The following is a 26,859-nucleotide window of genomic DNA, read 5'->3' as shown; positions in this document are numbered from 1 at the left end:
AAGACTTTGATCTCAAAAAACGTACAACCATTTTCTGGCGGTCTGCTGCTATTGTTAGCAGCATTTTAAAACATGCTTTTTCCAATAAATGAGAAAAGCTTGAGGCATTTCAGTGAAATTACCCTACTGTGCTTTGAGTTCTAAGAAAAGAGTACATACTGCAGAGCGGTCAATAGTTGAAGCAAAGGAGTGCTGCTGTGAGCCCGAGCAGCAGGGTTTAAGCTGATCATGCTGGTTTTGGGCCAACGCTGACTAACTTTTCTCTCTGTTAGCAGCGGTAGTAGTCCTGTCCTATAAGAGGATTAAATACCCTCGTAGGGCACGGGCCTGAACTGGTCAGGGTGTCACTTTAGCACCTCCTGCTTATCAGGATTGAAGCAGATTGACGCGGATGAGAAGGACTGAGTGAGACTGGATGGCAGACAGATGTCCATGTGGAACTGACACTTGTGCCTTTTTCAATCAGCCGAGAGACACAAAATAATGGCATCTGCTTAACATACAGCTGATCACAGAACAGTGTCTGGGCTCTAATGAAGACTTACAGATGTTATCTAACTGCTCTGAAAATGTAACTGTAAAGAGCCTGCAAAAGCATTCAAACCGCCTTGAACTTCATATTTTGACAAGATAAAAAAAAAAAAAAAAAGTTCAGTGTATTTATTTAGATTTTTATTTAACAGGCCAACATAAATTAACTCTGTTAACTTTAACCATTAACTCTGATCAGCACCCACGCTTCTGCGGAAGACGAGCATCCCCACAACATGATGCTACAGCCACGATGTTTCAGCATGAAGTGTTTTTTTTACATCACAAAGATTTGGATGTGTACCAGAAGGATACATTTTGCTCTCTTTTGTCCAAAGCACCCACTTCCTTTATGAATAGAACTTTCTAGGCTTTCTATTTGTCATTAATCTATACAGGACAGATGTGTGGGTGTTCAGCTAACTGCTGACCTTTGAAAAGATTCTTTCACTTGATGTATGGATTGCTGCAGTTTCTCCACTGATCTCTCGGATGCTTCTCTGATTAATGCCTACCCTGTTTGTTGAATAGACAACTATGTTTAGTTACGTTTGTAGTTGTCCCAGTCTTTTTCTCTTGTCAGACGATGCATTGAACAGTCCTCCCATGACATGTTCAACATTTTTAATATAGTTTTATAATCTAACTTTGCTTTAAACATCTCCACAACCCTATACCTAACCCGTCTGGTGTGGTCCATGGTCTTCACAATGGTGTTTGTTCTGACAAGCCTGTGAGGCCTTCACCGAATTTCTTGGTTTATGCTGAGATTAAATTATACACAAGTAAACTCTGTTTACTAATTAGGTGACTTCGTACGGCAATCTTCGAGACAAGATTTTATTTAGGGATGAATACAAATGCTCACCAGTCCTTTCTCTTTTTTGTGGTATGACAAATCTTGAAAAGGTTAAAATAGTATGATTACTTTTCAAAGGTACCATACAGATGTAGCTTTCTTTGTGTTCAAGTGCAACAATCATTGTTGAATCAAACTGTAATCTTTGCTGCTGTTCTTACTCTTTTCTTTCATTTTTTCCTTTCTGCTCTCTAACCTTCTCTGTCCTTGCAGAGTCAGGTAGTCGTATCCGATGACAGATTCTGTGGGCCAGCAGCAGCTGCAGCCTTTTCTTATATCCATGCACTTCAGCAGTGGTTGCACTGCTTTTGTTCTCAGCAGCTGCAAGCTTTACCTAAACAGCTAGTTAGCAGGTGCAGTAAAGAAAATGCATGCTGAGCCCACATTTCTGGCTGTAAGGCCCTGAAGTAAATTGTGATTAGTTACAAGAACAAGCTGAAGATTATGAAATGTGGTTTAGGAATTCTAATTATAAACATTCTCTGGAAAGCTCCTGGTTTGTCCACATACTTCACCAAACAAGCTTGATGATTCACATTCTAATTAGAAAATAGTGAACGCATCACTCACTGAGATGTAGCTTGCCTCTTCAGGACTCCAAAACATGCATGCTCCCTTGTCCTCTGAGACAGCAGCTCTGTGACCCCTCCAGGATTGGCTGAAAAATGGTGGACAGGGGTCCTTGCAATCATCGGGGCCCAATCTTAATCTGGCGCCACCACCTGTGCAGAGCAAAGCAAGGCTGTCAGGGAAACCTGTCAAAATCTAGAAATGGAGTGTGTGTCCAAGCTTATATTTGGAAGTAGACATGGTGTGTCTGGCTTAACCCTATTCACAAGTAACAAAGCTGCTCTCAGGTTTTTGATGTTTTCAATGTTGAAATGCAAGTATGTCAAGCCAAAGCAGATGTGAGCCCGAAGGAGCTATGTGGCTGTGGTTTTCCAGGAGGCCCCTCCTCTAAGTCCCAAAGGCATATCTTGCTTGCTCTCTCTCTCTCCTTTACCCTCCTCTCTGTCTTTCTATTCGCATAACGCTGTGGAAACAAGGTGTCCCGACTTCCAATGTCTGGATGCCTATATAAAAATGTCATACAGCCCAGTTCAAGTTAACAGTTTTTTACTTGGAGCTCTCTGAAAAGCCAAAAAACATACAGTGGAGAAAGAAAAAAGCGCCCAGGCAAAAGAGATCTTGGCCGAGGGTGAGAGAGGACAAATATTTCATATATGCATCAGAGCAGATATGGCTGAAACCTAGGCCAGCCTCTGGTTTGGGGAGAAAAACACATCTGAGGAAAGATTTGCAGCTGAGTGAAAATAATAATTGTAAGGAAAACATTTCATTTTGTGCTTGAATGTTGATCTCTGAAGTAAACATTCTGTGCAAAAGAGGGTACAAATCAAGAAAATGACAGCCTCATCTATGCAGCTCTTCAATCAGCCCACACACAGCTCCTTCATGAGGCCCATGTGTCCCACTAGAAAAGCCAATGCAGGACCAAGGCGCACAGAGAGCAGAGCACATGAATAATACATAGACCTAATGCAGCTAGTTCAGCCCCCGACTGCCTCCCTCTGCTCCTCTCTGCCAAGACAGGCAACAAGGACAGAGGCTTGAGGAAGGAGAAACTTGATGGAGAGGCGGAGACTGGAGGGCTGAGGAACAGGGTAGGAGCACAGAAAGGAGAATTAGTCAGGGGAATTTAAAAGGGGAAAGGGACAGGATATTGAGCGAGAAAGCTAAAGGGGGGAGAATTTTAAAGAGGGTGAAAAGGGCAGGGGCGAAGAATTGAGAGAGGGAAGCTGCAGGAGATTGTGGGAGAAAGAACAAAAGTTTTTGCAGTGGGAGTCAAAGGAGGATTGGAGTAAAAACGGCAATCATTGAAGGGAAGACTGCTCCAACATCTGTGAACAAACAAAGCCTGTCAGCAGAAATTAATAAATCAACATCTGGTCAGTAAATAAACATTAAAAAGTGCAACTGAAACACGGCCACTCTCTCCCTCTGAACTTAAGAAAAAAGAGGGCATTTTTTTGTTTCCAGTGAAGAGATAGCACTCTTAAATTTCAAACCTAACACAGATATATCTGTGTATCTATAAAGCAAATGATGAGTCTTCTCTTTATCTGAATCAATAGGGAATGACGTCCTCTATTGTCAGGACATAAAATCCCCGAGCTTGCCACTCTTAAATCTCTAAATAAGTCCTTCAATCGCTCTTCCTATAACTCCACATGGAGGATAAAAACTGACTGCACTCGGCATATTAAACTTGTCTCAGTCCCCGTTTCTATGTTTGTGCCTCATTTCTCTGAGACAACCAACCCCCCGCTCTTACTGCTCGTTTTCCTACACAATGTGTCTCTGTCTTTGGCAAAATAGTCTGTGATTCAGCCCCCAGTATGAGTACACATGCACTTCATAGAAGTAAGTCCACTCTCTCCTCAGAGGATTTAGAGGTGGTACTGAATGTGCAGCTTCTGTGGAGCCAGCCGGACAGAAAACCGTTCTAAGCCCAATTAGTGCTGCTGGGTTGTTCTGGGCCACTGTGGACCAGAAAAACCTGCACGGACATGGTCTTTGGAAGTAAAGTTGGGGCATCAAGTTAAGCAAAAATATTAGAAAACGACTCTTAAACATAGCTTTAGCCAACTTCCATAATTGTCAGAATTTATTTACTTCAATAAAAGGAATGTAGCTAAAAACAACCAGATATACAAAAACACACTTACCAATCACTCATTTCTTTAGATTACATACCACTTGTTGTTTAGTAAAGCACTTGATAAATGACTCATAAAACGGCCAAATATATAAAACAAAAACTCAAGAAATGAACCAGTGTTGGGTTTACAAAAAATAGTAACTTATTAAGGTCCAAATTCCTACTAGTAGCCTGCCACAAAGGCCATTAAGTTATTATTTCCTTTGTAGAATCTATGTGATGACGATGTGAGTTTTTTCAGAACCAATCTTTCTGCCAGTTTTCCTATTATGAACAAATTGTAATATATGGCAATTTCAAGAACAATTTATACCAAATTCACTTTCACATATGGTAACAACAACTTTAACATTTTTTTATTTACTATAGAAAGCAAACACAAAGGGTGAATGAGTTCATTTATCAAAGGAATAGAGCATGCAAAACAACCTGGTTGTTTGCTTGGATGCTTTTCATTAGATTTCAGGCTTTGCAATGGTTAAGGTCAGTGTTCGTGATTCTACAATAAGAAAGGGACTGGGCATACTCCATGGGAGAGTTTTAAGGCAAAAACCATTGCTGATAAAAACTTTTGCCAACAAAACATCGTAGTGATCCTCAAGACCTTTGAAAAATTATTCTCAGGACTGATGAGCCAACAGAGAAACAGTTTTAAAGTTGTGTGTCCTGCTACATCTGGTGTAAAACTTACACAGCATTTCAAATAGAACATCTTTACCAACAGTCAAACATGGTGGTGATAATGTTATGTATTGATGAAACTGAAGAAAAACCTGAAGGAGAATGTCAGGCTATCAGTTTGTGATCTTAAACGTAAGCACGCATGGATCATGTAGTAGGAGAATGAACCAAAGCACATCTGCAGGTCCACCTCTGAACAACAAAAACAAAATAAAGGTTATGGGTTGGACTGATAAAAAGCTGGACTAAACACAGCATTCATGGAAGAAAACTGTGAACCTTTGGACGCAACTTAAAAAAATTAAGGGTTATTCAAGATTCATACACATTGCATGGTATTGATGTGTTCCCAATCTCCTCCTTACAAAAATCATTGTGTTGGCATCTGTTAGAGGACACCCCGTAGTATAATCCATTCCTCATTTTCTTTAACTCTAACACGAAAACAAAGTCTCGACCCTTAAAACCTCATTTTAACTTGTGGGGTCTTATTTTTTTAGTCCCCACAAAGTTGACACACCGATGCCATAAAACTCCTTTCACAGGTACCACAAATCGCATAAACAAGCGCCTGTATGAATTCCCTCCGTGGCTGAACACAACACACCCAACACAGCTGCACCACAGGAGGCTCAGGGCTGTAGCAGCAGGGGTTGGTTCAGCAATTCAACATTTAATTTAGCTCACAGTCGTTGTCAATAAAGTTGGACACAGACTACTGGGAACACTGAGTCCAAAAGCAGCACACTTGGCCAAAAGTATGTGTGAATACAGGTCCTTCTCAAAATATTAGCATATTGTGATAAAGTTCATTATTTTCCATAATGTCATGATGAAAATTTAACATTCATATATTTTAGATTCATTGCACACTAACTGAAATATTTCAGGTCTTTTATTGTCTTAATACAGATGATTTTGGCATACAGCTCATGAAAACCCAAAATTCCTATCTCACAAAATTAGCATATTTCATCCGACCAATAAAAGAAAAGAGTTTTTAATACAAAAAACGTCAATCTTCACATAATCATGTACAGTTATGCACTCAATACTTGGTCGGGAATCCTTTGGCAGAAATGACTGCTTCAATGCGGCGTGGCATGGAGGCAATCAGCCTGTGGCACTGCTGAGGTCTTATGGAGGCCCAGGATGCTTCGATAGCGGCCTTTAGCTCATCCAGAGTGTTGGGTCTTGAGTCTCTCAACGTTCTCTTCACAATATCCCACAGATTCTCTATGGGGTTCAGGTCAGGAGAGTTGGTAGGCCAATTGAGCACAGTGATACCATGGTCAGTAAACCATTTACCAGTGGTTTTGGCACTGTGAGCAGGTGCCAGGTCGTGCTGAAAAATGAAATCTTCATCTCAATAAAGCTTTTCAGCAGATGGAAGCATGAAGTGCTCCAAAATCTCCTGATAGCTAGCTGCATTGACCCTGCCCTTGATAAAACACAGTGGACCAACACCAGCAGCTGACACGTCACCCAGACCATCACTGACTGTGGGTACTTGACACTGGACTTCTGGCATTTTGGCATTTCCTTCTCCCCAGTCTTCCTCCAGACTCTGGCACCTTGATTTCTGAATGACATGCAGAATTTGCTTTCATCCGAAAAAAGTACTTTGTACCACTGAGCAACAGTCCAGTGCTGCTTCTCTGTAGCCCAGGTCGGGCGCTTCTGCCGCTGTTTCTGGTTCAAAAGTGGCTTGACCTGGGGAATGCGGCACCTGTAGCCCATTTCCTGCACACGCCTGTGCACGGTGGCTCTGGATGTTTCTACTCCAGACTCAGTCCACTGCTTCCGCAGGTCCCCCAAGGTCTGGAATCAGCCCTTCTCCACAATCTTCCTCAGGGTCCGGTCACCTCTTCTCGTTGTGCAGCGTTTTCTGCCACACTTTTTCCTTCCCACAGACTTCCCACTGAGGTGCCTTGATACAGCACTCTGGGAACAGCCTATTCGTTCAGAAATTTCTTTCTGTGTCTTACCGTCTTGCTTGAGGGTGTCAATAGTGGCCTTCTGGACAGCAGTCAGGTCGGCAGTCTTACCCATGATTGGGGTTTTGAGTGATGAACCAGGCTGGGAGTTTTAAAGGCCTCAGGAATCTTTTGCAGGTGTTTAGAGTTAACTCGTTGATTCAGATGATTAGGTTCATAGCTCGTTTAGAGACCCTTTTAATAATATGCTAATTTTGTGAGATAGGAATTTTGGGTTTTCATGAGCTGTATGCCAAAATCATCTGTATTAAGACAATAAAAGACCTGAAATATTTCAGTTAGTGTACAATGAATCTAAAATATATGAATGTTAAATTTTCATCATGACATTATGGAAAATAATGAACTTTATCACAATATGCTAATATTTTGAGAAGGACCTGTATGTGTACCGCTGGAGGTGAAATGGGGAGTTTGGATTTATGTGAAGCAGCTGAAATGTTTCAAATTTAATAAGTGCTACAACAAGAAGGGAGCACAGAAAATGTCTCAGAGAGGAAGGAGGTACTCACATTTTCTGCTTTTTATACAAGGCTTATTGCTGTCGGTAAATTAGGGTTTTGCTGAATGAGTTGCAAACCAAAAAGAAGTAAAGTTTTGTGTATAAAGTCTATTAAATGGCAGTGAAAGGACAAAAAAGGTTCATATACAGTAGTTCAAGTTTGACTTCGCAATACTTACAATTTTACTGTTTCTCCAATCTCCAATAAATGTTCAAAATGACAGACTGAAAGCTCATAAGATTTCGCCATTAATTTCTGAAACAGTTGTTCTATAGCATGGATTCATTCATAACTCCCAAAGGGTATTTATATTAGAAACAGTGCACAAAACATGAGCAAGAAAGTACTGAGGCAGAACAGTAAAACTCCACATCATCCTGGACACACCATCACCACAGAGGAATGTGCCGATGGGCGCATCATGCTTTGAGAATGCTTTTCTTCAGCAGGGACAGGTCAGAGTTGATGGGAGAATGGATGGGACTAAATACAGGACAATCAAGGAAAACAAATTGTTGGAGCCTACAAAAGTCTTGAGACTGAAGGAAAAGTTCACGCCCTAGAAGGGCAACAATGATAAACATACAGCCAGAGCTACAATTGAAGAGTTCAAGCCATACTAATGTCTTAGAATGGCCCAGTCAAAGTCCAGACCTAATTCCGAGTTTGTGGTAAGGCTTGAAAATCGATGTTCATAAACTGTTTATCAAAGCCGCGGCAGCCTTAGCTAATTTGCGAAGAAGAAGAATGTTTAAGTGTAGATCTGCAAAGCTAAACCAAACAACCTGCAGCTATAATTGCAGTGAAATATGGTTCCACAAAGTATTGACCCAGGGGGGTTAAATTCAAATGCATGCCACACTTCTCAGATTTTGGTTTGTGAAAAACCTTAACCACCAAGTATAGTTTTCCCTCCACTAAACAATTATCACATTCACATAAAATCCCAATTATATATATTTAAGCTTGTGGTTATAACACAACAAAATGTGAAAAACACCTTTTCCAACTCACTATATAGAAACCTGTATAATATGAGCAACAACAACATTTAATCTCTGTTTGGGATTAATATTAGTATTTTTGAAGTTAATTGGATTGGATTAAATATATTCCTTCATGCCTGGGAACACTTTGGGATCCCCAAGATGTAGAGGAAAAGTGTTGCTGGGCAGAGGAATGTTTACCTCATGGATCTGTTAGCCTGGGATCCGATCTTGGATAAGTGGAAGCCAATGGATGGATGGACCGATAAAAGAAGGGTGAATGAGTGAAATAATTTCCAACTTGTGCTAAAGATGCTGTTTTTTAAACTGATGAAGGCTTAGATGCTTGTCATTAGATTTGAAAGTTGCCTTTGAGCCTAATTAGCAGCTCCTGAAGTTGGATTATCTATCAGTCCAGAGTGCCATAAAATGTGACACGTGACAATCATGGGTTAGTGGGATGAATCCTGCCCACTTTCGTCCTACTTTGGCTTTTCTTTTTAGCTTAGACACTACTCAATGATCTTAACATCTATTATCTTTATCAGTATAACATATTTTGCCTTTTCCAGAGAATATATTTTATTAACTCTCACAAAACTATCCCAAATCTGTGAAAAAGCTTTATTTATTTTATAAGCCTTTCTTTGTCTACATTGATGAATCGATTGCAACAGTTGCTTTATTGTATTTTGTTGCTTACTTTCCTGTTCGTTGTCTTTCAGACATAATCATATCATCTCTTTGTTCAGTCCGTCAGCTCGCTCCATTAGGGTGATGAAGATGGGGATCTCGCCGAACACCTCTCGTTTCATTTCCCCTTTTGCAAGGCCTGTGCTTCCCCGGCGAACTATTAAATGATGTGCTGCTTAATGCGATGCATATCATTACAGATCTTTGTCAGTTGTTCTGTGTGTTCACAGGAGAGGCTTGCAGACAGACCTGCACTGGAAGATCTTGATGTCTGAGGAAGGTCTTTGGATGCTACAAATCTAGAGTGTCTGTCTTACTTATTACAGTCTGCGCCAATTTCCTTTAGGTCTGGGGTCCTTTAAAACAACTGCACAAAATATGCTTATCATTAAGGAAATAATATGAGGGTCACTGAGTTTGCAGGAGGCAGCTTAAGCTTTATGGGCCCTGAAACATAACTTACAATATAAAAACCTAGGGGTAGTTTTTTGATTTTGACTTTAGCTTTGAGACACACATTCTATTGGTAAACTGGAATTTATCATCTGTAAGACCTATTACTCTGAAAGCAACACAGACACAGTAATCCGTGCTGTTATGACTTTATCACTTGCATGCTGGAATTATTAAAATATGCAAATATATGCATATTGCAATATTTCTTTGTCAGGAGTTCCTAAAAAAAACAATTTCACAAATACAACTAGGCTTACTTCAAAACTCAGAAACAAGAATATTAGCAGCAACCAAGAAGACAGCACACATGATAACCTGATGATAACTTATAACAAAGCTTCTAACAGTCTTAGTCAATCTTATTTATCAAAGATGTTTTTGTTGTACAAGCCCTCCAGGAGATTCAAGACTTCTGGTTACCGAATTTACCATTTACTCCCTGAAGACCAGAGGATCGCTGATAGTGTTCCTATTTTCAAAAGTAAACTGAAGAAACATCTGTTAAATGTATGCATTTTTCTGGAAATTTAAATAAGCCAGTTTTATTATTAATCAGCTTTCAAATTACTTTTCAGCTTTTATTTATCTATTTTTACTTTAGGACTTTATTTTTGTTATATTACAATGTTGTTTTGCATTTATTAATTGACACCTTTTTATTCAATTTTGCTAATGTTTATTTCTTAATTAATATTAGGAATGTTTTCACAATATACAAGTGCACCTAAATAACCTGGACTATCATCAAATATTTTTTCCTTCCACTTAACCTTCCTAACATGCCTAAATACAGCAGTGCACTTAAAGACAATTTCTTTAGCAATGACCTTTCATGGCTTACTCTCTTGTAGAGGATGTCAATGACTGTCTATTGGAAAAGTGTCGAGTCAGCAGTCTTTACCATGACTGTACAGACCACAACATTACGTGTCTGTATTAAAAATCCTTTATAAAGACTATTAATCTCATGTAATATTCAAAATTTTTGACTAACTGAATTTCTTTACCTGTGATCTATATAAAAGGAATTTGTGTAATATATAAGTTTTATGTTTTGAATTTATTTACTGAATTAACTTGCTAAATGCTATTATAATTTATTGAGATGCACTTTTATTTCATATATTTCTTCTTTTTAGGGTTTCCTTGTACATGTTGGATAAAACACTGATAGGGTTTCATCATCTAACAGTCATTACAATCGATGAATTCAGTGATTTGGTTGATATTAACCAGTTTGTTTACAACCAAGACGACATCCAGCCATAGACAGAGCTGGCCTACATTGTGGCACTGCTGCCAGTCAATTCAGCAATCACAATGAAGCTGTAACATCAATGAGGTCATCTCTCCCCTTTTCCTCCACAGAAATCAAACTGCTACAGTTTGTTGTACAGTTTGAATGGGATAATTTACCTCAGAAAAAATTTGATTGATATATTACTTTAAACTATAACCAGTTCATTATATTTGGGAGTGTGGAGTCTTTATCAGTCTGATCTACATCTCAATGGGCTGGAGCAGCAATCGCCATCTCTGCTTCACAGTCTGGCCTGCAGACATGGGAGGGGGGGGGGGTCAGGGCTAGCTGCAAAAAGTGGGACAGAGTCAGCGCTCGTAGTCTGAGGCGTAGCGCTGCCGTGAAGGCATCAAGTCTGTCCTGATGTACAAGTTCTGCCCGTCGTGATTTTCCTCTGGCACAATGACCTCCCATCACATGCTGTGTATAGCGCACATTCCTGAGTCACACCGCACAAAGCCTGCAGCAGTGGGAGCGCACACGCACATACACGGGAAACACAAGAACGAGAGCACAATAAACGAAACGAAAGCATCCACAGCTTTTTTGTGTGACAGAACCAAAATAGTATGCGGATCAGATTGCTGTTGTTGTCTTTCTAGAGCACCGATGTGCGTGCACGGTGATGTTGGAGGGAACCAGAACACTGAGCCGCTGTGAGCGCTCACACTGTATCTTGTCATGCATTAAATGAAAGCCCCCAGAACAGCAAAACGCATCGTTCCGGTCTAGTTGTGTTGCGCAAGAAGACAAAAATGTGAGCTGATGGCTAAAGGATACGAGTACAAATACAGACAGCAGGGGACCATCGTTATGTCGTGGCTGTACATCGCCTACGCCCATTCACAATGTTTTACGATCCAGATCCTGGCATCACCCCCCCACCCACATTGTATGATCCGGCAGGATTTAGTCCGTGCGTTTAAATCGGAGGATTTCACTGCGCAGACTAGAGCGTGGGTTTCCAGCCCTGCTGCATCAGCCATGTGTTAGCAAATATGGTGATTTAAGTATGGTTGAATGGTCAGCTGGATGCTGTCTGTAATTCTCTCATATTTAGCACCTAACTGACCCGAGATGTGAGAACGAGTCCACCCATAAATGCGATATAATGCTCTTTGAATCATATGCCTCTCATAACCAAACACTGATTTAGACAGGTGGGCGCAAGCGTGGCCCCAATGTGGGCTGAACAAAGAAAAAAGGGTCAGTGTTTCGTTGCCACGTTTATAATCTTAATCGGATTTAACTCTCTCTTCACGATGAGACACGCTGGTTCTAACCCGCAGGCGGCGTGGAAGTGACCGTCAGCCAAACGATCCGTTTCGACGCCGCAGACGTTAAAACGAACGGCGGGATTGGAGGCGATCGGTGCCGCCGGTGCGTCACATCCAGCCGAGCGCTTCTCTCAATCAGACAATAACACCGGGAATTACCGAGAAGACTCACCTCGTGGTCTGAAGAGGACACAGACAGGCGGACCAAGGTGTTTAAATCACCCCGAAAAGATCGGTGATTCGGAGGTTTCCAAAAGGGGGGCGAGAGGTTGGTGGTTGATTGTGAAAAATCCACGGAGTCCGGCAGGAGCAGAGGATGATGGTGGGGATGGCTATGTGCTGGATGCTGTCATCGAGCTGGGACTTCTCTCTCGGCTTTAATCCGCGGCCCTGAGCTCAGAATTAACCCACCCCCTCCCTCTGATCAGCGTCTCTCCTCCCTGCCTCCATCCCCGTCTGTCCGGAGGACTCGCGCCCCTCCTTCACCGAAAATAAAAAGAAAAAAACAAAATAATAATAATAGATTTAAAAAAAAAAATGCATTGCTATTCATGAATTTAGGGCAACGTTTATTAATATTTTTTATTGTCCCCCTCACACATTCACGTGTGACGTGAACGTGCTGCTGGAGTGTAAACAGTCTAGATGATTAAATAATTATTCACTAAACTTGGTCAGACTATAAATTATATTGTATTTAATTAAATAAACGTTTTTCAAGCTGAGTTTAAGTAGCTCACTTCTCATATTATTAAAATAGCCTTAATGTTAAGGTCTTTATAGCCCACTTAATAGTTCAATAAAATAAAAATAAAATAAAAAATACAATGGGAGTTGTTCTGTACAGTTTCCAATTTTGCCTGTGCAAGCAAAAGACCTTGTGAAGATGATGGCTGAAGCTGTTAAGAGATCGCCACTGTCCACCGTGAAACCAGTCATTTACTGGTTTTATGTCATTAATGGCTTCTTCTTTGAAAATTCCCTCAAAGAAGAAGCCATTACTCGCAAAGTTAGTGTTTTGGAGCCCTGATCTCAGCTCCAAATGCTAAACCAATGTAAGCAATACAAACGTCTGAATGTAAAAACAATTAATATATATTTAGGCTACCTTAGAAAAAACAATAATAATTCCACATTTAACACTTATGAAAATGACCAACAAGCTTTAATGAGGCCTAAGTCAATGGTTCTGGTAATGATTAAGGTACTTTTTTAATATTCCTATTGGAAAATAGATTGCAGTCTTCCCACACATAAAAAGAACCCAATAAAAACGCCAACAGCACTGTAGCACAATACACACAGTACAATAAAAAACAAACAACAACAAAACACAGCATCCCAGTTTTTTATCACCTTTAATCCACAGATTTGTCTAACAGGATCAATCTACTTTAGGAATATTTTAAAACAAAATCTTACCTATGGTCTATGAGCTAGGAACAGGCTAAACCCTAAAATTAAATGAATGTAATGTAAAAGAGCGCACACACAGGAGAGTTTGACAGTGACGGATAAATTAGAAAAATAAAAAGTAAGATAAAGTAATTGTGAACAAAAACACACACGTTTCCAGTTCCTCATATTGGCCTACTTTTTCAACATATATGTAACCTTATTACATATAACACAATAATAAAGCACCATGAAAAAGTATTTGCCCCATCCATATGTCTTATGTTTTTGCTTTTTTGTTAGACTTATATGCAGCTTTCATTTAATTTTATTTATAAAGGGTTTTCAAACTAACCGGACACTATGTGAAAAGGTGTTGTGTTTTTTTTTTTTTACCCCAGGAACTGGTTTTGTCACCGTTACTGCCATCAAGCGTTCAATACAGACTCATTACTGGCACTGAGGGTTCTTTTTTATTTTTATTTCTGTTTACTTTTATTCGTGTGTTAAAAGAGAGCTCTGGCAATAGGTTTTGTCACTTTTGTGCAATTTTCAACAGAGCTACTGACTGTGAAGAATAAATCAAGTTACTTTATCCATCGTTAGTATAAGTCCCCCCTCAAAAAATTGTATTGTGCCGAAAATGAACATTAAAGAATAAAATTCATTTTAAAAAAAATTCAAGAAAAACTTGGCTTGATGACGAAAGGTCAAAAGCTTTAGAGGTAATTTTCTTTTTTATTTCAAAATACATTGGCAAAATCTATCCGTTTTAGACTATTTCTTTCTGTACATGACGCCTTTGTGCAGTTTGTCCCTCTGTGCGCCTCGTACTGCCGAGTGCCCTTGTCCTGTGACGTATTTCCGCTCAGATTTCCTCCATGTGAAGGCAGAAGAAGGTGAATTTTCAAACCAGAAAACACCTTCCAGGCAAAACCATCGCAAAAATGTTCAAACTTGAAGGACTCGGGCCTAAAATGGACCCAGAGGAGATGAAGACGAAAATGCGGCAAGACGTCATCTTATCGTTACGAAACTTCCTTATTTACGTCGCTTTGCTCAGAGCCAGTGAGTACACAAACACACTAATGACATTGAGATTTGGTGATCGTCTATTTAAGTCTGTACATACTATATATTTAATATCCAGCTCTGTGCATTTAATATTTGCGTTGAAAATAAAATAGAGAGAAACGACCTTAAGACCTTTACACTTAGTATAAATATGCCAGATTTAATGTGGAATTTGTTCAGTTTTAATATATCATCTATTCAGAAATATTTTGTTTCTTGCTGTAGGCATCTTAGAACCATTATATCTATGTACATTGTTATTGCCACTAGTTTTCATTTAAAATGTTTTGCATATTTCTCTTTAATAAAAGGTCATGTTTACTAAAGCTCATCTCCATCCAGACCATGCATCAGCAGACAGGATATTCTCACAGTTTTAAAAGCTTGCATTGACATACGTTTTACATCAAAAGGTCACGATCTAATCATTTTTATTAATTACTGCTGTAAAACTAGTCTAGCGTAGTTGTTTTTTTTTAAATTAGTATGTTTTCTACATTTTATTTTGGAACTGACTGAAGCAAAATAATGCAGTGAATGCTCATTTTGTTAAGGCAGCATATTAGGATAACATAAAATTGTAATATTATTGTTGAATAATGCGATAACTATAAGAATTTGATCAACCCACATTTTCCTGGATGTTTAATCCTTGCTTAAAGGTTGTTACTTTCAAAATGTACTTTGAATGTAATTTAATTAATATCTGCTTACACCTGATCTGTAGATCTGTGTAAGCAGAGTTTGAATGCATTGCACTAGAAATACAATTCGCTTCCAGATTTCACATTCAAGCGGTCTTCTGCAATTGCAAAAATTGCATACAATGAATTGCATTGACAACTGAGTGTTGATATATTCTGCAGCTGTATTTCATTGTGATGTTTATAGAGTAACACAACCACAACTAGCTGATATTAGCAGGTTAATTAGTTGGGGTAGCAAGCCTGCAGTGTTACAGTCAAACTGTAGCTATAAATCACAGCTTTCTTAAGAGGTAAAGGTTATCTTTTAGTTTCCATGACATGGCAGTCCTTGCTTTTCATTTGGCTTATTTCAGATAAGCCAAATTTGTCTTTTGTCTCACCAGTAACCGGCCCAACCCAGATCCAGGGTAGTACTAATTTCTGCCAGATATCTTTCGTTAATGATAGATGTCGTCTGTCTGCTACAGAAAGTTTTCTCCAGCTTATCACATGATTTTATTTATACGCTTCTTGTGTTGACAGCCCCGTACGTGTTAAAGAAACTGGACAGCATATGAGTCGGGTCCCATGGTCCAGGCCTCCATCCACAGAGGTTCCTACATCACAGACGGCGAGGACCTCCTCATGAAGCCGGCTCGGCCTGTTCCAGCATCATTATGGAAAACTTCCAACGTTTTTCTTTGGCTTCATCAGAGACTCCTGCTGTTCTCACTCTCATCTTGTGAACTTTAGTCTTTTTTATGTTTAAACAATATGTAACAATATGTCTTTGGTGATGTATCTGGCAGCCTGATTATGTAACAAATAAAACTGTTCATTTTGTTGGTTTGAAAGTTGGAACTTAGTTCCTTTGACCCCCTACGTTTATCTGCATTTGATGCATTATTGGAGTTGATTAGGTGGCTATAATCTACAGGAAACATTTGCAGACAAGGTTTAATCTGCAGATATGCTATACTGAATATAATTTACTGTTTCTTGGCCCTAATTTATGTTGTGCTTCTCTAGTCTTACTGTCAACGCAGACATTTTTCATCAATTTCAAGCCTCTCTTACCCACACATTGTCCCCTCATGTATTAGTACAGTTGCTATAGTAGACACAGTGGGGAAGCCAAACATGCACCCTTCAAAGGACTTCGCTTTGGTGTAAAACACAGTCAATAAATAATTTAAGTAAGTACAGTTGGGATGTAACTAACCTGTATTCTTAATATAACAAAAAATATAAATTATGGTAAAATATTTCTTCTATCTGTATTAGGTGCACATAAATACAAGCTGCACGCTTATAGACAAAGATGTATTTTCTATCTGATGAGAAGGATATGTGTACTAAAAGAACGTTGCGATGCCAGAAAAAGGTACATTAATAAGCCATCATTGGCATGGATTTCATTTTTATTTTGGACATTTTTTATTTGAAACATCCTTTTTCCAGGATACAACTTCAATGGCTTTTTAAAAACAAATATTAATATTAGGGAAAATGTCCCTTAGGAAGTTGCATCTTTGACGCACACTTCTTAAGGCCATCAACATGCTTCTGGTATAATTCTGGCCGGACATTAAACAGTGTTCTTGGCAGATTTGTTACGGTACATTTAAATTGGTTGATTTCCTACCACACACCCAGCTTCCAAGCCTTTTTGCAAATTTGCAATACGGGTGAAGGAAGGGGTCATTCCAGCTCAGTTTTGCCTACTTCATTCCAGAAACGAGTGGTGCGTTTGGGTTCACTTGGAACAACCATTTGTGCCATTTGATGGCAAAACCGGTTTTCTGGTTCTGCAGTTTTTGATAAGCAGGGTTAATCCATTTCCAACCAGAATTACGGCAGGAACTTGTTGATAGCAAAAAAACCATCTGGTTTCTCCGAAACTCGTTCAGGGACATTTGTTCAAATATTACCGGAGGTGTTTGCTTATATATTGCACTTGACCACACAAGCTTAATAATTTCTAAATGTTATCGTTTGTATTTTGTTGAGTTTGACTTTTCTCCGAGGTGACCTATTTTTCTTCTATTTGTCGATCTTGTTGCCACTTGACTTGAAAGAAGTCATGTTTTACCCGAGGTACGTCCCAAAGATGACCACGTGGGGGCGGTGTTGTGTAGCAGGAAGGGTCGATGACGCTTTGCAAAGAACGGGAGGTTCAGACAATGGATGCGATTGGTGAGCGCTCTGGATCAGGCGGCGACGTTATTCCGAGGATGCATGGGATCTGATATAAACCGGCTGTTTCAGCAGCAGTACTGAGAGAACTCTGCTGAGACTGACTTTATTCCCTTTTTTTGGAGGCAAAGCTCGCGTCTGCACTGCATCCCTTTGTGTTATTGTTGACCCAGGCCCGCTCATACTCCAGAGCATCTCCGGGAAAGCCGAGAACAATGCTCATCTATTCATTATAATGAAGGTAGGTGAGTCTGCTGACGGGGCAGCTTTAAGATGAGATGTGGGCTGTTTTAATATACTGTTTTTATAACGCAACGGATGCTCGAATTTCCTACGTATTCAAAAAGAAGCTCCACTTGCTGTGATGGACTTTCCAGGTCATTTCCAGCATATTTTCAAACAGCTCAACCACCAGCGCCTGCACGCCCAGCTGTGTGACTGTGTGGTGCTGGTTGGAGGTCAGACCTTCCAGGCCCACCGCTCCATCCTGGCTGCCAGCAGCTCTCACTTCAGGGCTCTCCTCAACTCCAGTGATGAGGGCTCAGGAGCTAAGGAAGAAGGAGCCCAACGTGTGATGGAGCTGGATCCAGGGGTTGTGACGCCAGAGGCCTTCTCCACCCTCCTGGATATGATCTACACCTCCACACTCTCCTTAGGGGCCTCCAATTTGATGGATGTGCTGTTGGCAGCCTCCCATCTCCACCTTAATGCCGTGGTCAAGGCCTGCAAGCTGCACTTGTCCAGGAAAAACTTTCCTGCCTCAGCACCTAAAGGCTGGAGGTCGCTGCAGCAGCAGGTGCGGCAAAGTCTGTGCTCATGGGCGGCAACCATTCCACAGCATCAGGTAACCTCAGCCACAGAGGAAGACCATGAGATAGATGATATGGGAGTGGAGGTAAGCCAGTCTGATAAGGATGAAAACAAAGGCATGGAGGGAAGTGAGCAACTTACAGTGCCATCTTTGAGACAAAAAAGAAAGTCACATGAGGAGATAATTGGTGACCAAAAGAGGATGTTCAGCTATAAGGAGTGTTCACCTACTGTGACCAGAAGCACAGAGGAAGGAGGAGAAGATCTGTCATCATCAGGCTGCCTGAAAATGACTGGCAGGCAATGGGACAACCACGGTGATGAAGAAGATGAGGAAGAGAAATACGAGGCAACCAAGGGGGAGTCGGAAGAAATCCAGCTGCCGACTCAGTCGGACAGCAGCACAGGAGGCGCTGAAGTGTGGAAGAAGTGTGAAGATACAGATGGACACCCTGTGGTTAAAGTTCAAGTTGAAGAAGAGGAGCAGGATGAGCCAAAGATAGCAGTAATTGAGGTGAAAAAGGAAAACATAAGTTCATATTGCAACAATAAAGACACCATACCAAATCACTCTCCTCCATCACCGCTAGAGGCGCAGATTGGTGATGAGAAAATGACCATGGCTGACCCTGCAGAGGCTGATGGTGTAACGTTACCATCGCAGCTGTGCACAGATGTTAACACAGATACGCTAACAGGGACTGGAGATCTGGGTGGGGACACAGTGGAAGGTGAAGGCCTAGACACATTCTCTGAGCTTGCCTTTTCCTGCTTTCTCAATCCCAGCAGTGCAAGTGTAATGGGAGCTTTGGAAGAAGAAGATACTCTGGCTAGTCTGACAGCTGCTGCCACTGCCGCTGCTGCTGCCAGCGACACTCCCACAGCTCCCGAAGTTGCAACTACACAGAGTCAAAAGTCAGAAGAAGCAAGTGCGTCTTTAGTCCAGCCCTCTGATTCTTCATCATCTCTCGTTTTTCCAGTAACCCCTGTGCCCTTGCAGCAGATTCTCCCAACTCAGAGCTCTGGATTCAGTGACACAATCATCCTCCAACCCAATCAGAACTCCTTGGCGGGGTTCTTGAGCAGCATCAGACCAAGTCTCAGTCTGGACACCTCCCTCGTGCAAACCTTAAAGGCCGGGAAAAGCTCTGGGGCTCCGACTTTCCGCCGCATCGCCCCCAAAGTAATGCCTGGATCAGAATCTTCCACAGACCCTCCCTCCGGAACAGCAGGAGACGGCGCAGATAGGCTGAGCCTGACGAGAGCTTCTGATGACGTTCTGTCCAAGTGCAAGAAAGCGGCTGCTGAGGACCACGTCCTGCTGGTGGAAGGGGAAAAGAAATACGCCTGCAAGATCTGCTGCAAGACCTTCATGAACCTGACTGACTGTAAGAAGCACATTCGCGTCCACACTGGGGAGAAGCCCTACCCCTGTCCGAAGTGCGGCAAACGCTTCAGTCAGTCCTCCCACCTCTATAAGCACTCAAAGAACACCTGCATGAACTGGAAAGATGATCAGGCTTTTCCAGACTCCCTGCTGTAGGCTGCACTAAAGACACAATCTGATAGAAATCCTAAATATTTATCATAGTAAACTCATGAAATTCTTAATTTATCTGATATGAAGTAAAAGAGTCATATTTTTCCTGTTCTACACTGTACAATGATTTCTGTTATGGTCCTTATAAATTAAGGCAATAATGTGAAAATTCTGAGAAGGCAACTTAATTCAGACCAGAACACGTGAAAAAAAAACGGACTCAACTTTATTCAATTTAATTTAATTTAATTATAAGACATAATTAAATACTAAAACATTACTTTCTGTACATTTAAATGACATTTAAGTTATTATTTTCCCATAAATGCTCATTTCATGCAGGGCATGTGTTTTACTGTTTAATAAATGCAGAGCTTTAATGTCACATACAATGCTAATTTTAATAAGAATCACACCTAACAATGTAGTAAAAGACTGATTCTGTTTTATCATTTATTTCCAGATGTTATAATGAAAGTTCAATTCTATTTTCTAAAAAAAAAAAAAAACAATAAAAATCTTTGACTAGACACAGAGGTACGGTGGGTCAGGTTAGCCTTCTTTCCAGGAACTTTACTAGATATACGAGTATGATCAAATCAAATTTGAAAATGCTGGAACATGTCTAGGTTGCTGTAGTACTTCTACCATTATTCCCTACATTACTGTTACGTTAGTTTTCATGTAATTTTCACGTAGCACCAGAGCAGATTGTAGGCCCGGCGGTTTATCTTCAGCATCTAGAAGCTGAGTTCGCTGGGCATGTCCGAGCCCTGCAAACCTCCCAGCAGGTTTTGGGCTGTCAGTGCTGACATGACGCCTCTGGTGGAGTAAGTGGCACTGCCTATGTGCGGTAATACCACTGCAAAAGAAAAAGGGAACAGAAAAAGGAAGACCAGACATTGCTTTTTTTTTTAATATAAAAATGAGTAAAAAAACTGTCTTTGCGACTTGATTTTTTCTTTTTTTTTTTCTTTTAGATTTTGTAATTTTACCACCATACACTTTATTGCATTTTGGGGGATTTCATTTTATGGACCAACACAAAGTAGTGCATAAAAAATGGGAAAAAAAAAAAAGTTTTCAAAATTGTTCACAAATGAAAATCTAAAAAGTGTAGCATGCATTGTAGTTTGTACGTGTAGCAATATGTATTCAGCCTGCCTGATTCAATGATTTGTAAGGTAAGGCAAGTTTATTTCAGCACATTTTAGCAACAAGACAATTCAAAATGCATAAGAAAAGAAAAAACACAGGAAAAGTACATAGTATTAGCATAATAAATAAAAGTAAAGAAAAGTTGGACAGATTGAAATTAATTATGTTTAACAATCTTTTTTATTGGTAGAATCTCATTTTACTGCAATTACAGCTGCAACTCTCTACCAGCCCATTCTTTTTTGCAAAACAGGTCAAGCTGAACCAGACTGGATGGAGAACGTCTGTAAAAATAAAGTTTCAAATCTCCGATAGACGTAGGTCTGGACTTTAACTGAGCCATTCTGATACATGAACATGCTTTGATCTAAACCTTTCCATTAGAGCTCTGGTTGGGTGCTTATGGTGGTGTTATGGTACTCGAGATCTGTCTTGAGACCACATGTCTTGGTCTTGTCTCAGTCTCAACTACTATTTTTATTCATTTTTGTCTCAAACGTGCTGGAGTCTGTTTTTTTTTTTCTCAAGACAAGAACCACAGCAACAACATCCTTTTTTACTGCAACTTAGAGTGAAACCCCTAACTGTGCCCCCACATATTGCAAATGAGAGGCATAAGAAAACAAGGAGAACAATTTTCCAGTGTAACTATACAAGTATTTCTCTGTCTACAACATGCAGAAAGAAATAACACTCAGTGAGGTAAGTCGTCCACCTGTAGCCTCCACTGACTGCCAGCAGCTAATGCTAAGTCAGTTAACATTTAGCTGGATGTATGCACTCTTCACAGTTGTCTGGTTTGTCAATTTAATCTATTACCAGCTTGTCAGATTTACTGGAAAAGTGGCATGTAGGTGAGGATCTGCTTACATACAAGTTTGGGTTCACATAAATGTTGTCCCAGTGCAGCCAGTTAGTTCGGAGCTCTTCTAGGTTAACTTGATAATAAGCTACCACGGGCAGATGTGCTTTAAACGTTTTCTGCAACAACTACATTATTATGATTATAGCAATCATCTTTATAATGGTCTTTCATTGGTTTGGTCTCCTTTGGTCTTGGACTTGGTCTCATATGGACTCCAACAGTAGTTTAGGGTCATTGTCCTGTTGCAGGATGAGCCTTCTTCCCCCACCCAATCTCTTTGTAGAATCTACCAGGTTTTCTTCCAGGATTTCTCTGTATTTAGCTCCATCTATCTTCCCATCAACTTTGACCAGCCTAACACTGCACATTACCCCACAGCATAATACTGTGGGGTAATGTGCAGTGTTAGTTTTCTGCCACACCAGAGCATCTTCCTTTACATATTTTTTGTGTCCTCTACATGGCTAATAGCAAATTGCAAACTTACGCCCGATATCTGCCTGGTGTCTCATTTGCTCTTCATGAAGCTGTCTATTATTAATGTTCTCTAATAAACAGACAACAGCTGTATTTATACTGAAATTAAATTACACACAGGTGGATTTTATTTACTAATTATGTCACTTTTGAAGGCAATTAACCGCACAAAATTTTATTTAGGGGTACTAAAGTAACGGGCTGAATACAGATGCATAATTTTCTCTCTACTTCACAAACATGTGCTGCCTCATGTTGCTCTATTACATTAAATTCCATAAAATGCATTGCAATTTGTGGATGTAATATGACACAATGTGATAAAGATCATAACGTTTGTAAGGTACCTCTACTTACCACAGTTTTTCAGTGTAAGAAGTGGGTGGCTTGTTGGGAGTGGTTCTGGTGTTGTAACATCTAGTCCAGCTGCAGCTATCTGTCCACGGCTAAGAGCCTCGTACAGGTCCTCCTGGTTCACCACAGCTCCTCTAAAACGAAGAACTCGTCACATCTCCATCCTCGTGTATCTTAACAGCAAACATACCAGGAAGCGGCCTACATCTGCATGTCCATTCCCTCAGCCACCGTTTTTAGAGGTCTACCTGCTTGAGTTGATGAAGACTGCCGTTTTTTTCATCTTGCTGAAAAATGCCTTGTCACACAGGCCCTGCGTTTCTGGTGTCAGTGAGCAAGAAACCACAATGAAATCACTCTCTGACACAAGCTCGTCCAGGGGAACTGTTTAACAGAGCAGACGGAAACACGTAGGATTAAGAAGGTGGCAGATGGACGAATACGGAAATTATTTCCAACTGAATCCTTAGTAGTATACTTAAAATGAGACCTTTTTTTGCACTGCCCTTTCCGCCTCACCAAGCTTTTCATAATTCCCACTTTTGACAATTTATTTCAAATTTTTTCTTACCAAACTCTCCATTGACCTCTGCACCGTGGGCCTTAGCTGTCCTTCCAGTATACAGCAGCCTCTTAACTCCAAACGGGAGGAGTCTCTGAGCTATGGCCATACCTGATCACATTCATTCAACAAAAAAGTCCCAGCCTCATATGGTCAAATCATATAACACAATGCTAGTTGGACCACACAGGATTTGTCACATAGATCCCGAGCATCCAAAATACATAAAGCAGCAACAGAAAAACAAACCAATGCGTCCCAGTCCAATGACTCCCACAGTGCTGCCAGACAGACCGTAACCGCACAGCCAGAGAGGTTTCCACGAGCTCCAGCCACCCCTGAGACAAAGAAAACATACTTATTTGACATATATGTAAATTAAAGCAGTTGATGCCATTTTGGGTTAAAAAGTAACAAAAACACATATCAGAGAAGTAATTTGTATAACTTGTTGAGGTTTACTTTTTGACCTCCTCCACTCCCTCTGGTAACCTGCGAGCGGTGGCCAGGAGCAGTGCCACGGTCAGCTCTGCAGTGGCGTCAGTCAGGACGTCTGGAGTGTAACCAACACGTATGCCGCTGTTGCAAGCAAAAGGCATTTATTACTGAGATGGAAAAAAACATTTACTATTACCAAGTCGGTTCTGTTTACTGGAGCTCACCGCTTTTTGATCTCTTCTAGAGCCAAGTGGTCGAATCCCACAGACATGGTGCTGATTACTTTCAGGTTTGGGCCTAAAATCAGAAAGAAAGCAGCTGAAATGTAGAAACTAGTGCTGTGTCGACTCTGTTTTAACACTGGCTTCAGATCAAATGTAATCGATTCTTCATCAGGTTACAGTGGCTTTGCAAGTGTAGGTTTTTTTTTAGGTTTTGGTGGAAGACTAGAACCAAGCAACCCACAACTTTGAAGTGGAAATAAGCAAAAACGTGATTTTTTTAAAAGTTTTTTTAAATGTCCACCACACTTCTGAAGATTTTTGCTTGCAAAACTTTCTGAAATCCATGTACCCTTTTCCGACTGGTAACCTGTCCAGGGTGTACCCTGCCTCTTGCCCAATGGCCGCTGGAGATAGGCAACTAGCCCTACTGTCTGGACTCCTACAGTCAATGATGTATTATTCTAACACACAATGTGGTTTATGTTTAAAGTATTTAAAAAAAATCAAAGTTATGGCAATTGGAAGACTGCATAGTCATCCATTTTGTTATGTCTCGGATCTAGAATGATTTACACATTTATTTGCTTGGATGGCCCTGAATGCTCTTTACTGGCTCACTGTGTGCTATAGAACTGATTTTAAAATTCATTTATTTGTTTTTAAATGTCTTAAAGGTCTTGTTCCACCTTATTTCTCAGACTTGCTTCACCCGTACTCTCCTTCGTTGTCTCTAAGGTCAGCTGACTAGCTGCTCCTGGCCGTTCCAAAGATGAGGCCGGGACTCAGGGGTAATCGTACCTTTGAGGTTGCAGCCCCTAAGTCATGGAGGGGGTTGCCTCTACATGTTAGACAGGTTCCTTCACTGTCTTCCTTTAAATCCTTTTTGAAGACTCATCCTATTTTCCCAACACACCATGAGTTGTTTGTTCTTTTCAGTGAGTAGTGGCTAAAATTGCTTTATGTCTGTTTTTGCTTTGCTATTTAGACTTATTCTCTTAATGTACAACACTTTGGTCAATCATTTGTTGTTTTTAAATGTGTTTTATAAATAAATTGGATTGGACATTGGAGTGGAGAGTCTTGCAATCAGAGGACAGGAGTGAAACATACCTGCAGCATCCAGAACCTCAGCATCGATCTTATCAGACAGCAAACACAGAAGACCATGAGCTCCCTGGACCCCTTTGAGGAGCTCTGACCTCGGGATAGGCTCATCTGAGTCCCACTGAGACACCTCACACCTGTTTCAGAGAGGAAGGTAAAAATGACAGTAGAATTTTTTGACACTAGTGTAAACTAAATGAACTCTGAGAATGACCTCACGGTCACCATAGCAGAGAAACCCGGCTATAGAAGAGAAAATGTGAGCATTGCAAACAGGTGTTGAAGTTTCATTTATCTTGGGGTCAAATTATGTCGCTGACAACATGGCAATCAGATACGCATGTACTGTTAACAAAACGTTAACCAAGCCGTTTATTAAGGTGTGAAACAAAAGGTTGCGAGTTAATCATTATGAAACTCTTCTTACACTCCAGTCGCTTCTGTCAGGATCTTCATTCCCTCTTGAGGGAAGCGCCTCGTTATGAAAACCTTCATCACGACCGAGATTATTTGAAGATCGATTCAATATTGCAGCTTCTGAACCATTTAACTGTTAGTCTGCAACAGTAAAAGCTACTTTTGCACACAGGCACAACGCAGGAAGTGCTTCAGACGCTTAGTGCGCATGCGCGGAGTCTGTGCGAGTTCAGTGTGAAGTTGGTAAAAAAAAAGTGAAGTTCGTGGTCATTATAGAAAAATGCTCCGACTGTATTTCATGCCAACCACATAGCATTGTCAGGCGGATAATGTGTCTTTGCTCATTAGGACCGTAAAGCGCATGCGCAATGTTTATAACATAAATTTCCTTCAGCGAAAAAACGTTTTAATAAATGCATAATAAAAATAGACAAATCACACACACAAGGAGGGATTTCATGATTGAAATACTTGTTTGAACATAACCGTTACCCCTCAACTCTTACACCTTTATTTAATACCAAGTCAATTATTAATAACATTATTATTATTGTCATAAAGGGACGTAAATATTTATGTGTTGTGTTAATGCTATTTTTGTATTTTTTATCACAATATTTGTTTTTGTTTTTTTTTTTGTTTTTTTTTTAACTAATTGCTCACCATAATATTGTTTATATATATATTTTTTTTTTTTTTTTAAGGTTTCCTTTCCGATTGGTTTCCAGGCTTTCGTGTTAAACGTTACTATTTCTTTCTGTGCCTTAATTTTTTCATTTTTGTTAAAAATAAAATTAATAATATAGGGTGCTCTTTAGGCCTGACCAAATTGAGCAGTTTAACTGAATATGCTTTGCATTCATAGCAGCCAACTCTTGTGCATTTCTGCTGTGTCAGTATAGGTTCCCCTTGTTGACCCTTATTGTCACTAGTTACAGAACTGTGATGCTATTTCTGTCAGTTTTTGCAACTTTTTAAAATCTTTTCTAATTATTACAACAAAAGAAAAAACTGTATTAGCAATTATGCTTTTACCTACTCTGCATTAATCCGGAAGACATCTAAGCGGCCTAAGTAAGTAACTTTGGAAGGGCGGCAGAGATCCACAACTCAAGTGTCATTAGGACACGCTACAAATCTGGCCTTTTTCGGAAGAGAGACCAAAAAAAAAGCCAATGATAAAATAAAGCCAAAAGAAGTTCAGAAGTCCAAGAGATATGGGGTTTGGGTCATAGGAGACCATAATAAAATTAACAGTACACATAACTCTGGAAACGCTTTTTCCTCAGTGAAACATAATGGTGGCATCATGTGGTGATGTTTTTCTCCAGCGTCAAATTCCAGACCCAAATCCAATTAAGAATGTGTGGCAAGACTTGAAAACTGATGCTCTCTATCAAACCTGACAGAGACATTTTGCAAAGCATCGGCACAAAAATTCACATCTTGACGTGTAAAGCAGTTGGAGCAAACACCCCAGAAGACCGGCAACTATAATGGACTAATGGATTTTGAAAACATCTCTCTTTTTGTTCCACATTCGCATCTATGAGC

General features: G+C 40.2%; 4 protein-coding genes and 1 long non-coding RNA gene across 7 annotated transcripts in view; 3 read left to right on the top strand and 2 right to left on the bottom strand.

The window, feature by feature from the left end:
• The window catches only part of frmpd1b (FERM and PDZ domain containing 1b), a 34,978-nt gene extending 22,345 nt beyond the window's left edge, over positions 1 to 12,633 (bottom strand). Inside the window, exons 1-2 of one of the 3 annotated variants that reach the window (XM_047353684.1) lie at positions 12,178 to 12,632; positions 1,961 to 2,112 (exon numbers count right to left, since the gene is read on the bottom strand). The gene's annotated coding sequence lies outside the window, so the exon portion shown is untranslated. Of the gene's footprint in view, positions 1 to 1,960; positions 2,113 to 12,177 lie in introns of all 3 variants that reach the window. The other 2 variants (XM_047353687.1, XM_047353685.1) reach the window with 2 other exon arrangements.
• Positions 12,634 to 14,255: 1,622 nt separating this feature from the next.
• On the top strand, positions 14,256 to 16,014 carry tomm5 (translocase of outer mitochondrial membrane 5 homolog (yeast)). Its single transcript, XM_047354100.1, has 2 exons — positions 14,256 to 14,468; positions 15,704 to 16,014. The coding sequence occupies exons 1-2, from the start codon at positions 14,348 to 14,350 to the stop codon at positions 15,736 to 15,738; spliced, it is 156 nt and encodes a 51-aa protein (XP_047210056.1). The 5' UTR covers positions 14,256 to 14,347; the 3' UTR covers positions 15,739 to 16,014.
• A 1,304-nt stretch (positions 16,015 to 17,318) lies between these two features.
• Positions 17,319 to 24,854, top strand: LOC124860577. Its single transcript, XR_007036394.1, has 2 exons — positions 17,319 to 17,597; positions 24,520 to 24,854. It is a non-coding gene; the product is annotated as an uncharacterized LOC124860577 (long non-coding RNA).
• Positions 17,591 to 20,242, top strand: LOC124860573 (zinc finger and BTB domain-containing protein 5-like). Its single transcript, XM_047353993.1, has one exon. The coding sequence runs from the start codon at positions 17,721 to 17,723 to the stop codon at positions 19,707 to 19,709; it is 1,989 nt and encodes a 662-aa protein (XP_047209949.1). The 5' UTR covers positions 17,591 to 17,720; the 3' UTR covers positions 19,710 to 20,242.
• Positions 19,932 to 25,506, bottom strand: grhpra (glyoxylate reductase/hydroxypyruvate reductase a). Its single transcript, XM_047353998.1, has 9 exons — positions 25,316 to 25,506; positions 24,895 to 25,025; positions 23,785 to 23,857; positions 23,585 to 23,701; positions 23,372 to 23,460; positions 23,132 to 23,233; positions 22,809 to 22,944; positions 22,564 to 22,694; positions 19,932 to 20,568 (listed from the first exon to the last, which is right to left on the bottom strand). Exons 1-9 carry the CDS (start codon positions 25,381 to 25,383, stop codon positions 20,447 to 20,449), a joined length of 969 nt encoding a protein of 322 aa, XP_047209954.1. The 5' UTR covers positions 25,384 to 25,506; the 3' UTR covers positions 19,932 to 20,446.
• Positions 25,507 to 26,859: the final 1,353 nt, after the last annotated feature.

This window comes from Girardinichthys multiradiatus, chromosome 23 (genome assembly GCF_021462225.1).
Source record: "Girardinichthys multiradiatus isolate DD_20200921_A chromosome 23, DD_fGirMul_XY1, whole genome shotgun sequence".
In the NCBI taxonomy this organism is placed as follows: Eukaryota; Metazoa; Chordata; class Actinopteri; order Cyprinodontiformes; family Goodeidae; genus Girardinichthys; species Girardinichthys multiradiatus.
The sequence above is the reverse complement of the archived record's forward strand: the minus strand, read 5'-3'. Positions and strand labels throughout refer to the sequence as shown.

Excerpts from the sequence above, each read along its gene's own strand:
- tomm5 (XM_047354100.1), top strand. The coding sequence starts at position 14,348 with ATGTTCAAACTTGAAGGACTCGGGCCTAAAATGGACCCAGAGGAGATG. Across the intron at positions 14,469-15,703 it reads CGTCGCTTTGCTCAGAGCCA|CCCCGTACGTGTTAAAGAAA; the intron begins GTGAGTACACAA and ends TTGTGTTGACAG.
- LOC124860573 (XM_047353993.1), top strand. The coding sequence starts at position 17,721 with ATGGACTTTCCAGGTCATTTCCAGCATATTTTCAAACAGCTCAACCAC.
- grhpra (XM_047353998.1), bottom strand. The coding sequence starts at position 25,383 with ATGAAGGTTTTCATAACGAGGCGCTTCCCTCAAGAGGGAATGAAGATC. Across the intron at positions 22,945-23,131 it reads AGAGGTCAATGGAGAGTTTG|TTCCCCTGGACGAGCTTGTG; the intron begins GTAAGAAAAAAT and ends TCTGTTAAACAG. Across the intron at positions 20,569-22,563 it reads TCTTACACTGAAAAACTGTG|TGGTATTACCGCACATAGGC; the intron begins GTAAGTAGAGGT and ends TTTCTTTTGCAG.